This window comes from Bolinopsis microptera, chromosome 7, assembly GCF_026151205.1.
Source record: "Bolinopsis microptera isolate Bmic1 chromosome 7, MBARI_Bmic_1.0, whole genome shotgun sequence".
NCBI lineage: Eukaryota > Metazoa > Ctenophora > Tentaculata > Lobata > Bolinopsidae > Bolinopsis > Bolinopsis microptera.
The window spans coordinates 5,868,484-5,883,899 of record NC_087078.1 but is presented as its reverse complement, the minus strand read 5'-3'; the positions used below and the strand labels follow the sequence as shown (position 1 = coordinate 5,883,899).

At 40.6% G+C, this 15,416-nt stretch overlaps 2 protein-coding genes across 2 annotated transcripts; one reads left to right on the top strand and one right to left on the bottom strand.

The window, feature by feature from the left end:
• Positions 1-549: 549 nt before the first annotated feature.
• On the bottom strand, positions 550-1,291 carry LOC134818974 (U-reduvitoxin-Pr21-like). The gene is made up of 2 exons (XM_063828715.1): positions 1,132-1,291; positions 550-945 (listed from the first exon to the last, which is right to left on the bottom strand). Exons 1-2 carry the CDS (start codon positions 1,286-1,288, stop codon positions 629-631), a joined length of 474 nt encoding a protein of 157 aa, XP_063684785.1. The 5' UTR covers positions 1,289-1,291; the 3' UTR covers positions 550-628.
• A 7,332-nt stretch (positions 1,292-8,623) lies between these two features.
• Positions 8,624-14,205, top strand: LOC134818636 (uncharacterized). The gene is made up of 6 exons (XM_063828273.1): positions 8,624-8,820; positions 9,297-9,439; positions 9,604-9,839; positions 10,972-11,530; positions 11,708-11,815; positions 13,936-14,205. The coding sequence occupies exons 1-6, from the start codon at positions 8,624-8,626 to the stop codon at positions 14,037-14,039; spliced, it is 1,347 nt and encodes a 448-aa protein (XP_063684343.1). The 3' UTR covers positions 14,040-14,205.
• The last annotated feature ends 1,211 nt before the right edge of the window (positions 14,206-15,416 follow it).

Sequence of the window (15,416 nt, the reverse complement as noted above, 5' to 3'; positions counted from 1 at the left end):
TTTCGTTGCAGTAAAAAGTATCGTTTTATTGAATCTGAATACATACAACTTTGTTGTCATTGTCAAATCCATACTTTCTATAGTACAGAGCATAGAGCTAGATGATTAGAGAAATTTAAACATAAATGATTTTTTAAATTTCCTCCAACAAAGCTTTCGATTAGCGGGTTTCTAGTATTTTATATGCTTGGTGTAGCTCGTTGGGATAGAATAGGAATTAATTGTAGTTCCTATAAGTTGGGAATGAGGTAATTATCTGTTTACAGATCACCCTCTAAACCTACAAGGAAATATTTCCTGTAGATCCTCGGTATATAAGCAACATTTGACAGAACATCTTGTGGAGTGAGCTATGTGCCCATCCTTGGCGAACTCGGCGAATGTCCTTGCTGTATGGCAGTGTTAAACAAGGAACTGAAACCGAGGGGTTCCGTTCAGGCCCTTCACACTTTGTTTCTGTCTGATTCTAATATACCGTTACAATAATGACTTTAATGTATAGGATTTTCGGATGTAATCATATAAATGATGGTTTTTTAAAATATATTATTCATTTTTTATAAGAGAGATTGTTTTTTGTCAATGCTATTATTAAACAGCTTATCGCAACTATCAACTTAAACTCAGTTCAATAACAGTCTGGTTTACACTTGAGGGTTGCCTGTCCTTTCTTCACCTTGCACTTGCACTTGACTGGACAGTCCCTTTCCTCATCGTACGCATGAACCTTCCCCTTTTTAGCATACCCCGAGACCATATCCCAGTTCTTGTAGGCACATTTATTAGGACAACCCATCTTGGTGCAAGCTCCCATACCGCCCTCAGCTCCACAGGTGCATTGGTTACACCCATCAGTATAGGAGTCACCAGGGGAAGCTAGTTTTGTCCTTCCTTTTTTGTCAAGGTATGGACAACATGCAGGTTCTTCACTACATTTAATTTTTCCTGAGGAAAATTAGATCTTGTAAACTGTTTGTACAGTTTCCGTTGACAGCATGCAGCCACGATTTTGAAAAATTTTGAAAAAGGAATATGTTGAAACTAGGAACGAGCAATTATATATTTTGACGCCCCTAAGGAGCTAGAATAAGAAAATTGAATCAGCATGAGCCTAGATCATGATCTACTTACCGCTCCTTTTGCATTGGCACACCTCACATCCACTGTAGATCTTTTTTCCAACGGTGAGGAACCTATCTTCGTATTGACACATTATTCCTCCAGGATCTCTGCCCACCACAAGACTAGCACTCATCAAGACAGCTCCAAGCAGAACGAACAGCAACATTATATGGCTTGAAAAATATGCATAAAGGTGTTATGAGACCATTGCATAATGCCAAAGATATAACAAAATTTATGAGAGTGATAAAACGGTCTTTTCCTTACAATTTGGTTCAGGAAGGTGATAAGTGAAAGTACTTTTGTTTGTATACGTGATTAAGAATTGCGATTACTAAACTACTGTACTAAAACCAAAAAGTGTAACCTGCCATCCAACAGGCCCACTCTGCACTCTTAAGTATCCCCAGATAGTATAAACAATAATAAACTCTAATAATCTCTAAACAATTCCAAAACTATCCTCCTTGTAACCAAAACAGAGGTGTTAAAACGAACTCTCCTCCCCAAAACAGAGGTGTTAAAAGGAACCCTCTGATAATCAAAACAGAGATGTTAAACTGAACTCTATGCACTACCCTGCTGTACATAAATAAAGAGCCCTAGATCGCTCCCCAAATCAGTCCAATAACACATTTTCTGAAAATTTCTAATTTTCAAAAAAGTTGAGTTTTCGAGGTACTTATATACTTGCTAGATTCATATAAAAACACGTGTTCTACTAGCCTGTCACGTGACAAAAATAGCTTTTTGTCCTAAAATACACCGAACAAGATTAATTTTACACCCTTCGGGCCCTTTCACAAGAATTTTGTTTTTATTTGGGCGAGCGATTTAGTGGGATCGCCTTGTTTCACTACTATGTACCAGTTCTGTCGCTACAGCCATAAGGGGTCGTTCACGTATTACGTAATCAGCTGAGGGGGGGGTTCCAAATACTTGCGGTTGATTACGGGGGGGGGGGGGGGGGTCTACAGCAGCTTGTTTTCAAGACTTTTGTTCCATAAGTTTTTGTACGAACCTCGTGCTGTTCGGCTTTGTATTAGTATTATGTTAAGTGGAGCTGATCGAGTCTACAAGTCTTCAAGTGTATGCGTTCTCCGTTTTATGACTTTTCATTTACCACATTTTTAAAAATGGCTCAACAAGTTGACTGTTGCTGACTGGATGAGCACAGCTGAGAGTCATACTATTTTACGAAACTCTCAATTTCATTTTGTCTCGATAGGCATATCTATATAAGAATTCAGTTCGCTTCTCTTTATTTTATCTAGACTTACCACGTTAATCAGTTATTTAGAATATATATTCGCAGCATGAGAATGATGATATAGACAGCATGAGAGTAGGCCTGGCCATCTCGAAGTGATTACCACGTTAATCTTCAACACTAACAGTTAAACGTCATACTGAATTTGTAAATACATGTTCAGTTCTTGCACAATTTCATATTTTAAACTCTACAGAAGTTTAATCGACAAAGTAGCACTTATTTTTTTTTGCATTTCATGTGTTCAATTGCAATTTAATTTAAATTGTCCAGTGAGCTCAGTAATCAGAATCATCATTGTCGTGGGTAGAGCTCATCTTGTTAGTTTTGATTTATTGAAAATGTAATAATATGAATAATGAACAGCTGAGATAGTTTTGGTCTGCTCTTGCACCTGTTTATACCATGTACAAACCGGCTCGTCAGAACAAGGTTTTCGCTTTGGCAAGAACCAGCAGTCAGCAAAAAGCATCATTCTTAATTGATGGTAGAATTGTAACTGAACGCCGTGAGATTGCCAACGGATTTAACATCTACTTCTCGTCTATTGCTCGTAATCTTAATTCAAAAGTTCAATCTTCTGTACCATCTCGTACGGTAACTGATGGCAATTTCAATAAAACGAAGTTTAAACAATACCTCAAGGGCAGAGAAAGAATAGTGAACTCTTTTTTTCTCAGCCCCTGTGACGAGGAAGAGATAAGTAAAATTATTGGTAGCCTTGAAAATGGGAAGGCAAGTGATATCTCTGTTAAAGTCTTGAAAAAGAGTGTAAATTATCTGTCTGGTCATATATCTAGATTCTTTAATTGGTTCTTGGACAATGGGGTCTTTCCAAACAAGCTTAAAACGGGCTCTATTACACCAATTTATAAAAAAGGAGACTCACGATGCCTTGATAACTATCGACCTGTTTCTACATTACCGATATTTGGCAAAATACTTGAAAAAATAATTTATAATAGGTTATATAATTACCTCAGTGCTATGAACGTGATTTATGATCGACAATTTGGTTTTAGAAAACAACACTCAACATCTCATGCCGTAAACTATTCTGTCAATAAAATACTTAATGAGATTGAACAGAAAAATCATGTAATTGGAATATTTATTGATCTAAGTAAAGCATTTGACACAATTGAGCACGATAAACTCCTGCATAAACTTGAACACTATGGAGTAAGAGGTATTGCACTAAAAACTCTTGCTAGCTATCTAACAAACCGTAGCCAAGTAACTTCTTTTCAAACTGAAAAATCGGACAAGTGTTCAGTTGAGTATGGTGTACCCCAGGGGTCAGTGTTAGGACCTCTACTATTTCTGATTTATATAAATGATATTGTGAGCTCCTCAAGTTTGGCTGAATTCGTCCTGTTTGCTGATGATACAAATATTTTTGTGATAGGTCGTTCAGCACAGGAAGCTTTTGAAAAAGCTAATCATGTAATGAAACAGGTCAGTAACTATATGGAGTCTAACAAGTTACATATAAATGCAGGGAAAAGTTGTTTTATGCATTTTCAGCCAGGTTTGTCAAGAGCAACACAGACCTGTGCTAGAACACGGCCCTTTAACAGGAATCTAACGATTTCAAAAGATGGCAAAAAGCTAGAAAAAGTTCAATGTACAAAATTTCTTGGGGTGATAATAGACGAACAGCTATGTTGGGAACCACATCTTAATCATTTATCTTTAAAGCTGAACTCCAGTATTGTATCGATTAAGAGAATTTGCAAATTCATTCCCAAATCTGAATATTTGAAACTATACAATGCTCTTTTTATGTCACATCTTAGCTATTGTATAAGTTGCTGGGGTGGGATCCCTAAACATAAGCTGAATAAAGTCTTTGCTATTCAAAAACGATGTATACGACTGCTATTTGGTAACATTCCCAATTTTGATCATAAAGAATACTACTTAACCTGTGCACGTTCAAGAACTTATAACGAACATATGGCTAAAAAGAACTACTGTCTTGAACACACTAAACCGCTATTCACTGAGCAGAAAATTATGAACCTGGAGAATCTGCACATGTACCATACATTTATGGAGCTATTCAAAATTCTTAAATTTGATGTCCCCCAGTCGATTAAAGATCTTTTCAAGTTCTGTCCTAGAAATGAAAAACTTCGTCTGATTGTCCCATTACTGAGGTTAGATATCTCCCAACAGAACTTTTTGTACACCTCTACGAAAATATGGAATGATCTCATCCCCTATGTATTCGAAATATGTGATGCTAATGTAGATGGGATAATAATCCCGGGGTCTTCCAAAAATTCAGACTTATCAGCCTCGTCAGGTATTATTAAATCTAACCTTAAAAAGCACTTGCTATCCCTCCAAAATCGAGGTGACCCTAATATATGGTAACTAATCTATATTATATCTCAAATTCTACATCTGGTACGGCTCTGCACACATGATATCTCTCTCTGCCATGAAACATGGCTAACCTTTCAAACTATGATTTAAAACATAAACCTAAACTAAAACTCAACTGGGCTCTCCTATGTCACCAAACTAGACCAATAAGCAATTTTAGCTTAGATAATTATATTTTTCTATATTTGTATAATAAGTATTATATTGACGTAGTGGATGGTTGAGGGGGTTTCAAGCACAGGTCACTCTCAAATCCTAAAGATAAGCAGTGGCCTTCGGCACTTGAAACCTCTTCAAACCTCCCCTGATTTATTTATTATTGATATTGTTTGATTGTGCCGTAAAAATAAATATTTGTTTTATTAAATATTTGTTTTATTAGCACGTCACTGACAAGGTTAAATTAATGAGATCCATTGATTTTTTGATATCACGTCACTAACAAGGCCAAATTAATGAGATCAATCAATCTTCACAGTACGTCACTGACAAGGCCAGCTTTAATGAGATTCAATGACTCCTCCATAGCTCATCATTGACAGGGTTAATAAGATCAGATGAGAGAAGGACCAACTATAACTGTCACCAACTACGGGTTGGACCTGCAAGAGTATTTACTAAGTGCATTTATCGACTTCTGTGAAGTCGGTTACAATTGTGATAGAATATTTAGTAATTTTGATCAATACCAAAATAGTGGTACTTGCACTCAAATCTTACGGGCTCACTGGTCACTGGGCATAAGACATATAACAACCCTTCAGTCAATTTCACAATTAGATTTCTAGTTGTATGTTAATAACCTACCAAGACCAATCACCCGTGACCCGTTGATTTCTAGTTTACCATGAACTTTAATAAGCCAGCACTGTCTGGGAAGGAAATTCAATTTGAAATCCAAGGAATTGATAAATGTGGGAGTATAACTATAATTAACAGATTTTTATCAAATCAGTAAAAAAATTGTAAGCTAGTGATAGTCTTATCTCGTTACTTTTTGTATTAATTCCACCAACAACCAGAGTGCTGTACCCGTCCCGTATAATATAAAGTTATAAACCAGACCTGCATTATTATCATATTAGGTTTCTGAACTTCAAGTGAATGCTAAAATTTATGCGAGATAAATCATCAAGTTGGAGAATTCCTTGGTTAACGAGGTTTGCCGTGCCACCCTGCTAGCTTATCTAACATTACAACTTTCCCGGTTCAATGCTAGTTCATGATAAGAGTAATCAGCCTTGCTCCAGAAAGTTCCATTTTATCGCCTCAGAATACCCCGGACTAGTTAACATAGTAATTCTACCTTCATTTCAAACTCGAACCTGATCGCAGCCATGTTTGTCTTGTTCCTTTGTGTTATCTACCTGCCTGTAGTTGCATCAACTGATTATAAGCAGTACACTGCCCTACACTTTGGAACTTCTGCCAGCGATTACATTAGTTTCAACTATGACATGGCCCCGTTCCGAGATTCTCTGTCCATATGCACGTGGATCAAACGTATCTCCACCTCATCTTCATACCCGGTAGTGGGGGTCCAACTACATTTTTATACATTTTTATACATATACATTTGGCAAAAATATGATGGCCATGTATATAAATGTATATAAAATCGGAAATTTCTGGAAACGGATTGAAAAATTTCCAAAACGTGTTTAAAATGCTAACAATGCTAGTACACGTGGCTAGGGTACTAAGTGGCTAGGGTACTAAGAGCTGCAACAACTAAGCAATCTACTAAATCTAATACTCTACTGTTTTAATACTTTCAACACTACTATATAACACATAATTTGAGGTACCCTGTGTCCAATGATCCTATGTCCAATGATCCTATGTCGCCCAACATGGCCTCCCCAAATCCTTATTATAATCAGAAAGTATTAAACTCAAATATTAAACCTCAAGCCTCCTCTTCGAGATATGACTTTCGCCACATCAGAACAGAGAAACCTTTGTCAATTAAATCTCAAGTCCTAGTAGTAGACTTAGTAAAAGTATCAGAAACATATCATTCAGTAAAAGTAGAAGCTCCTAATATTCATAGCCCTGTTGAGGCACCAATCAGAAAAGGAATTGACAACGATGATTTTTCCCCTCCTATTTTATATCCATGTGGTAAATGGTATCATACCAAGTGCTGTATGCACAGAAAGACGTTTTAAAAACATGGGCAACACATAGAAATAATGTGAGTATGTAAGAATTGCAAGGCCTTTGAGAAGAAACCGGTTAAATCTGTTAAAGTTATCAAATGGGGTAAGCACGCTTCTTTAAGTGAGATCTCAACTGCTGCTGATTTTGCCTATAGTGAAATTTTGAAATGGACCAAGAACATGTTCCTAGTGCCGCGGGGTACGGGTAAAGTAGGTAATGCCTTCATTATATTCATGAATTAAGCAGGTTAATCAACCTGTTTAATGACAGGACAGAATAGGAGAGTGTGGCATTAAAACTATTATTTATCTTCATTCCAATGATGCTACAAAAACCATAAAAAACTCACGGGCAAAGGATCACACTATATATTATCTTGAAAAAAGGCTGAATTTGTGGAAATCTGGTGATTTAAATTTTTGAATGCTATAATCAGTGAAGGGCTTGAGATTCAGAACCGACTTGAGGAGGCACGTAAAGCTCGGGAGAGATCCCTTGCCACCAGGTTTGCACAGCTTATGATCCACGGCAAAGTATCAGCAGCAACCAGGCCGCAGCAACCAGGCTCATCAACCGACAAAGTGGAGGACTGTTGGATGTTGATGAAATGGTCTTTGAACAGCTAAAGGAAAAGCACCCCTCTGCTAAGGCTGCAACAGCTGAAATTCTGATCACAGGTGATAAAGCAGCAGTTGAAGAAGTTATATTTGAAGCCATTGACTCAAAGTTAGTGAAAAAGGCTGCTAAGCTGACATCAGGTGGCCCAACGCTAGTAGACTCAGAGTGCTGGCAACACATCTTATGCTGTTGTGCTTTTAGAAATTCCCAGGATCTTCTCGCTGAAGCAATTGCCAGATTAGCCAGGCGCATATGTACTCAAGATGTTAATTTCCAATCAATAGCAGTGCTTACAGCTGGTAGACTGGTTCCCCTAGATAAATGTCCAGGCCTTAGGCCAATTGGTATTGGTGAGATCTTGAGACGGATTATTGGGAAGTGTGTGATGATGGTGTTAAAGAAAGATGTTCAGAAGGATGCAGGACCACTTCAAACATGTGTAGGTCACGAAAGGGGAATTGAAGCAGCAATACACGCTATGGCAGAGGTTCATGATAAAAAGGACACGGAAGCCATTTTGCTAGTGGATGCTTCCAACGCATTCAACGCTCTCAACAGGACCGCTGCTACCAACAACGTGCACTACGCTTGCCCACCACTTGCTAAATACTTTGAGAACACCTACAGGGAACCAACAGACCTCTATGTAGCTAATAGCAAAGGAGTGATCATCAATAGCAGTGGAGGTTTCACTCAAGGAGACAATATTGCCACTGGTGGATGTGCTCTTAGCACCAAGCCATCTATTGACCGCCTGCGAAACATAATCAAGCAAGTGTGGTTTGCAGACGATAGTGCTGCTGGAGGGAAATTGGAAGCAATGTATAAGTGGTGGAAGGAGCTGCTTCAAGTAGGACCCAAGAACGGTTATTTTCCTAATCTATCTAAGAGCATCATCAAGGACCCTCAGATGATTGACCAGGCCAAGGCATTGTTTGGATATTCAATATGCAAATAACATCAGGTACCAGGCATCTTGGAGCAGTACTTGGCAATACAGGTGTCAAATATCAGTACATTACTGATAAGGTCCAAGGGTGGTGTGACGACATCAAGATGCTAGCTGATATTGCAGAATCTGAGCCTCAAGCAGCCTACTCAGCCTACATCTCTGGCATCCAACACAGATGGAAGTTTGTTCAAAGGACTGTGTCCCACATCTCTGAAGCCACGGAGCCGCTAGAACATGAGATAAGACAAAAGCTCCTGCCAAAGATGCTGGGCAGGGAGATCTCAGACTTAGAAAGAGACGTGTTAAATCTACCAATAAGATTGGGAGGATTGGGCATTGGTGAACCCCACGAGCTGAGGAATGCCGTGCTCTGAGTACACAGCCTCCAAGCCACTCACCACCGAGCTAAAAAAGCAATTGTGGACCAACAGGAAGTTAACACTGCATCCAGAACCTCACAAAATCGGGGAAAGAATTGATGAAAACATTGAAGAATTTCGAGCTCCAAACCAAGTTTAATGCTATAGCTGAAAGATGTGGCACCTCCTCTAAGAGAGCACTACTAGCAGCAAGAGAAAAGGGAGCGTCCATTGCCACTTCAGCAGTATGGCTACACACTGAACAAGGAGAAGTTTCGTGACAGTGTCTGCTTACACTAGCTACAGCTGATGGATATCAAATGCTCCCATCGTGATAATGACCCACAACAACATCAGAGACACAATGGTAAATCTTCTTCATTAGGTATGTCATGATGTGAATCTGCTTACGCTACAGCTGGTGGATAGTGGATACAAACACTCCCATCACCTGTGGATGTGGGAAAATAAGTGATCTTGACCACCTTCTCACCTGTAAGCTAGGGGGCTACGTGATAATGACTCACAACAACATCAGAGACACATTGGCAAATCTCCTTCGTGAGTTATGTCATGATGTAAAAGATGAACCCCAGCTACAGAAGGTAAATGAGGGTGACTGCCTCAACCCCAAGACTATAACAGGTGACCAAGCTCGGCTTGACGTATCTGCTAGAGGAGTTTGGACTTTGGACTCCATTTGATAAGACCTTTCTTCACATAAGGGTTGCACACCCCAATTGCTTATCAAACAGGACAAAAACTCTTCAAGAAGTATACAAAGAGAACGAGAAGGAGAAGAAGGACGAGCTACTTGGAGAGAATGTTGAATGTGGAGAAGGCTACTTTCACCCAAGCTGTATTCTTCACATCTGGAGGAATGTCTAAAGAGTGTGAGCAGTTCGTCAACAGAGTAGCAGACCTCATAGCAAGAAAAAGGAAGGAGAGGTACTGCGATGTAGTAAGACATGTCAGAACAAGGATAAGATTTGCAATGTTGAGAACAACTCTTATTGCTCTACGAGGGTACCGAGGAAAGAAGGTGGACACCAAACGTGAGATTCAGCTATCAGAAGTCTCATACAATCTCATCCCTGCCCCTATAATGGAGTAGATCATGTGTTTTGTTAAAATGTTTTAAAAAAATATTATTGGTACTAGCAATGAATTGTGCTCTGCCATTTGCAACACTAAAAATTTGATTGTGCTCTGCCAATTGCATCACTTGGTTTAATTGAATGTATTATATATACTTTTTGACTCACTTTTCATTTTATGTAACGTAAATTATTCAAACAATATACAAAAATACTCTACTAACTAGGTAAGATAACTTCTGGCATTCTGGTTTACTTGAAAACACCAGTCAAGAACAGCAGAAAAGGCGTTAAAGTAATAAAATACATTCCCATGTGATGTACTTGTCATTGTAAATTAGCCACAGCTAGTAAATCTATCCAGGGAACTTCCGAACAGGAAAAAAACATATTTTGTAATTTTTATACATTTTTATACATTTTTATACATATACATTTGGCAAAAATCTGGTGGCCATGTATAAAAATGTAGTTGGACCCCCCCCCCCCCCCCCCCCCCCCCCCCCCGGTAGTGTTTAACTACTTGGCTAGCGATTACGAGATTTTGATTGCGCCTGATGGGTACTATAACAGAGTAGTAGCTGATCAAGGTTTGGATGGAAGACGCAACCTTTTCACAGTACCAGTGGGCAAGTGGTTTAGTTATTGCATAACGTGGTCTGTAGCGTCCACGACAATAAAGTTATACCTGGATGGTGATTTGGTAGCAACAGACCAAACAGCATCAGGGAGGAGGCTGACGATGGGAGGGCAGTTATGGTTTGGTGTTCTTGATGGTGGAAGTTGTAATTATGTGTTTGGAGGAGACCTCTATCAGTTCAATGTATATTCCAATGTATTGGAGTCGGCTGAAATAAAGAAAATAGCAGAAGGGGGACTATGTTTTGATTTAGAGGAATTTTCCTTCGATGGGAAGGTATTCTGGACAGATCACGGAGTGGGTCTGTGAGTGAGGTTGAGGGATGTACAAGAAAGGAATTAATAACTCGGTTGAAGGAGTCACAAGAGAAGCTGGCAAGTGTGACTGGAAGGCTGAACGGAACAGAGGCTCAACTTAGTAGGTCGGAGGAGAAAGTGAAGACACTAGCCAATCTTCTTAATTCAACTCAAGAAGAGTTGGAGTCAAGTCAACTGAATTTCACTGAAGCTAAGAAGCAGCTTAATGTAACGAAGGAAAAGCTGGACACTACCGAGGAGGAGCTGAAAGGGGTAACATCTGATCTGGAGGAGGTGACTGCTGAGCTGGAGGGGGTGACTGCTTGTCTGGAGGAGGTGACTGCTGATCTAGAGGAGGTGACTGCTGATATGAACAGGACTGAAACTTCATTGGAAACAGTGACCGGAGATTTAAACTCAACACAAGCAGAACTAGGAGCTGTAAGTGATCACCTGGAAACTTGCTCCGCTGGCTTAAAAGACATAGGGAGAAAGTTTAAAGATTCTCGAACATTCCACAATGTCACCAGATGGGATGTTCTGCTCACTCCCCCATATTTCAACAAGGTCTTCTCAAATGAGCTGTTCCGGAAACTCACCACCAGTTGGAATATGTTGGGTAAGTGATATTGGGTGTGCAATACTTCTAGTTCTGCTTTCTCTGTTGTTGTTGTTACTTCATACTTTGTTTACTTGTCCAGGTTTTACAGAATTTCTGTAAGATTTACTGTAAGGTTTATGCAAAGTGAACTTTAAATTTCGAAATTCTCGGTGTTAATAAGATTTAAAATTTCAGAGAGGTTTGTGGGTATGAACATGACGGAGGGTGTTATACAGCACTTCCGGTACTTCCACCGAGAACCACAATGCGATGTCTTCGAGCAACTCTCACACGCCATGCTTGGTAAGATGCGAATTTTTTTTTATAGATAAGAATTTGTAGCAACATACTACGTTACAAGACACAATTGGGTTCTTTTGCGATAGTCAAAACGCGACAACTAGCGCTGAATGGCGACAACTAGCGCTATCCAGCGCTAGTTGTCGCCATCCAGCGCTAGTTGTCGCTATCCAGCGCTGGATAACGCTGGCCAGCGCAAAATATATATGTTCGATAATTGTCGCTATCCAGCGCTAGTTGTCGCCATCCAGCGCTAGTTGTCGCCATCCAGCGCTAGTTGTCGCTATCCAGCGCTAGTTGTCGCTGGCTATGCGACACTGTCGCACGCGATAGTTTGCGATGGCCAGCGCAACTGGCCATCGCAGAAAACAGTTCGATAACTAGCGCTGGATGGCGACAACTAGCGCTGGATAGCGACAACTAGCGCTGGCCAGCGCTAAGCGATAGCCAGCGCTGGCCAGCGCTGGCCATCGATATCCAGCGCAAAATTTTTTCGCTATTACTCGTCAGCTAGCGCTAACCAGCGCTGGCCAGCGCTAGCCAGCGCTAGCCAGCGCTAACCAGCGCTAGCCAGCGCTTACCAGCGCTTACCAGCGCTAGCCAGCGCTAACCAGCGCTAGCTGACGAGTAACATTGCAACTATATTGCGCTGGCCAGCGCTGGCTGACGAGTAATACTAATATCGAGCGTGCTAAATCACTCTACACACTACAGTCTTCGAGATTGTTCTAAAAGGGCCCCCGATGGTTGTGTCCAACTTCAATCGATGTATTTGCGGACGCTTATTCCGAATCAACCCCCATGGGCCCATGACATAGGGTTAAAATGCTCTCCTGACGAGATATTCAATATTGGCGAAAACTGTACATGTATCGATCACGTGATATGACCGTATAAGGAAGTTAGTCTAATTTCTCGTTATTGTTAGGGTTTCAGCATATGTTTTTGTTAAGGATTGGGTTAGGGTTAGGGTTGGGATCAGATTAGACTTAGAGGGTTGGGGTTTCGAAAAGTCGTTCAGAACCAGCTAGAGTCAGAGAATGGATTAAAAAAGGCACGTGACAGTCAAGTGTAAAGTGATTAATCATCATTCGAGTAATATCGCAAGTATATGATTTTGATACATTGCGCTGGCTAGCGCTGGTTACCGCTGGCTAGCGCTGGCTAGCGCTGGATAGCGACAACTAGCGCTGGCTAGCGCTGGATAGCGACAACTAGCGCTGGCTAGCGCTGGCCAGCGCTAGCTGACGAGTAATAGCGCAAAAATTTTGCGCTGGATATCGATGGCCAGCGCTGGCCAGCGCTGGCTATCGCTTAGCGCTGGCCAGCGCTAGCCAGCGCTAGTTGTCGCTATCCAGCGCTAGTTGTCGATATTCAGCGCTAGTAATCGAACTGTTTTCTGCGATGGCCAGTTGCGCTGGCCATCGCAAACTATCGCGTGCGACAGTGTCGCATAGCCAGCGACAACTAGCGCTGGATAGCGACAACTAGCGCTGGATGGCGACAACTAGCGCTGGATGGCGACAACTAGCGCTGGATAGCGACAATTATCGAACATATATATTTTGCGCTGGCCAGCGTTATCCAGCGCTGGATAGCGACAACTAGCGCTGGATGGCGACAACTAGCGCTGGATAGCGCTAGTTGTCGCCATCCAGCGCTAGTTGTCGCGTTTTGACTATCGCAAAAGAACCCACAATTGAGTATGCCATTTTGAAATATTATTATTATGTCAGGGTAATTATAGTAATATATAATAATCATCAAAAGTCTATGAATAGTTAGTACCTAACTCGGGAATATTATAGCGGGTTAATTTATGACTGGGAAAATAAATGACCGGGAAAAATATGGCGGAATTTTCCAAAACCCACCACTTTATCCCAGTCATAATATTCCCGAGTAAGGTATATGACAAAATTATTATTCTAGTAATTCAAGCTATTATATTTTATTATATTAGATAAGTAATTTTAGTTATTATATTAGTAATTAAATGATGTTCATTAAGTTTTATTTAATTATTAGCTACTACCATGACTCTCAAAGGTAAATATTGCCAAATACGCAAGAGTAAACCACCTTGTGCACCATGTTAAATCAATACAACATTTCACTTTCAGAGCACTTCAAGGGTACTGAGATAACATCAGGACTGATAGCCCACTTTAAGGAAACACATACGGAGGAATCAGAGTGCGAGAACGACACAGACACAGAATCATAGACCGGGAACAATTAAACTTCTTTTTTGCTGTGTTCTTCTCTCCAATTTTTAGTATGTGTTATAATTTTATTAACTTATTAAAGTTAAATTATATGAAAGGAAATGACACTAATATAGTTAAATACTAAAATTCCTTACTTTTCTCACGTTATATGGTTAGCTTAGAGTAGTGAAATAAAAGGTAATAATAATATTAAATATTTTAACCTTAAATTAAAAAGTTATCAATGCATTGATCGTAAACAAATGAGTTTCAATTTTGACACCAAACATTTTCATATCATTATCCACGTATAATTCCTGGGCACTATCCGTCGCGGAGTAGAGTCCGCGGCGGAGCCGCCGGACTCCGAGCGAACTCCAGCGGAGCCGCCGGACTCCGAGCGGAGTCCGGCGGTGCTCCGCCAAAATGTATTTACACTGGACTCGAATACATTTTAGCGGACTCCGAGCGGAGTCGAGCGGACTCCGAGCGGACTTTAAAGTCCGCCGCGGACTCCGAGCGGCTCCGCGGCGGCTCGGCGGAGTGTCCGCCGCGGACTAAGCCACTAGGCGGACTCCGGTCCAACGCGGACTCCGGCGGAATCGACCACCGATTGAAAATTCAAAGATTTTTTCACATAAAGGTCAAATGTAAAACTAAAATCTTGATGTTGATTGATTGACGACGTCAATTTTTGAGCACAGCGCGAGCGCATGCGGAAAAGGACCGCGTAGCTAGTCAAGATGTTGATAAATATTTGGCTTGTGGCGCGATGTGTTGCTCAGTGCTCTAACTATAGCCCTCTCGCTTGCAGTAGCGCGCGACCGCCGGAAATGACTTGTGCCCAGAAAACCTTACCGCCTGCTGGGCTTGCTAGAAGTAGAGGTGATAGATTTTCAACAGCACGTTTGGCGTCGCGCGTCACATCGAGTTTAGCTTTCGCACGCTGCATTTAGTTTAGTAGTCATGACAGCGACATGACTTTGCAAAGTTTAAAAGCTGTCATCTTTTTAGGTAGTGCGCCATCGACAGTGAGCCGCGCGTGCCGACTGTAGGATGGTTTCTTAGCGCTAATTTCGGCCAGCACAATTTTCTTCAAACAAATAGATATTAGGTATCCTTCCCGACATCCGATTGCAACAAAAATTGGTAAGCTTACTCATAGACTTACAAGGAAGGTGTTCGAAAAGTTAAAAGCATATCCAACCATCAGACATTATGTTACAGCTAAAAGCAGCGTATTTTGCCCCATTTTGATCACTATATCAACTCCGATATCCACCAAATTTTTCGGACAGTTGTGAAAGCCCTATTGGAAGGTCGTCGCCAATTTTCAGAATGATCTCATTCAAGGAACTGAAGATATATCCATATAATACGACAAAAATCAACGA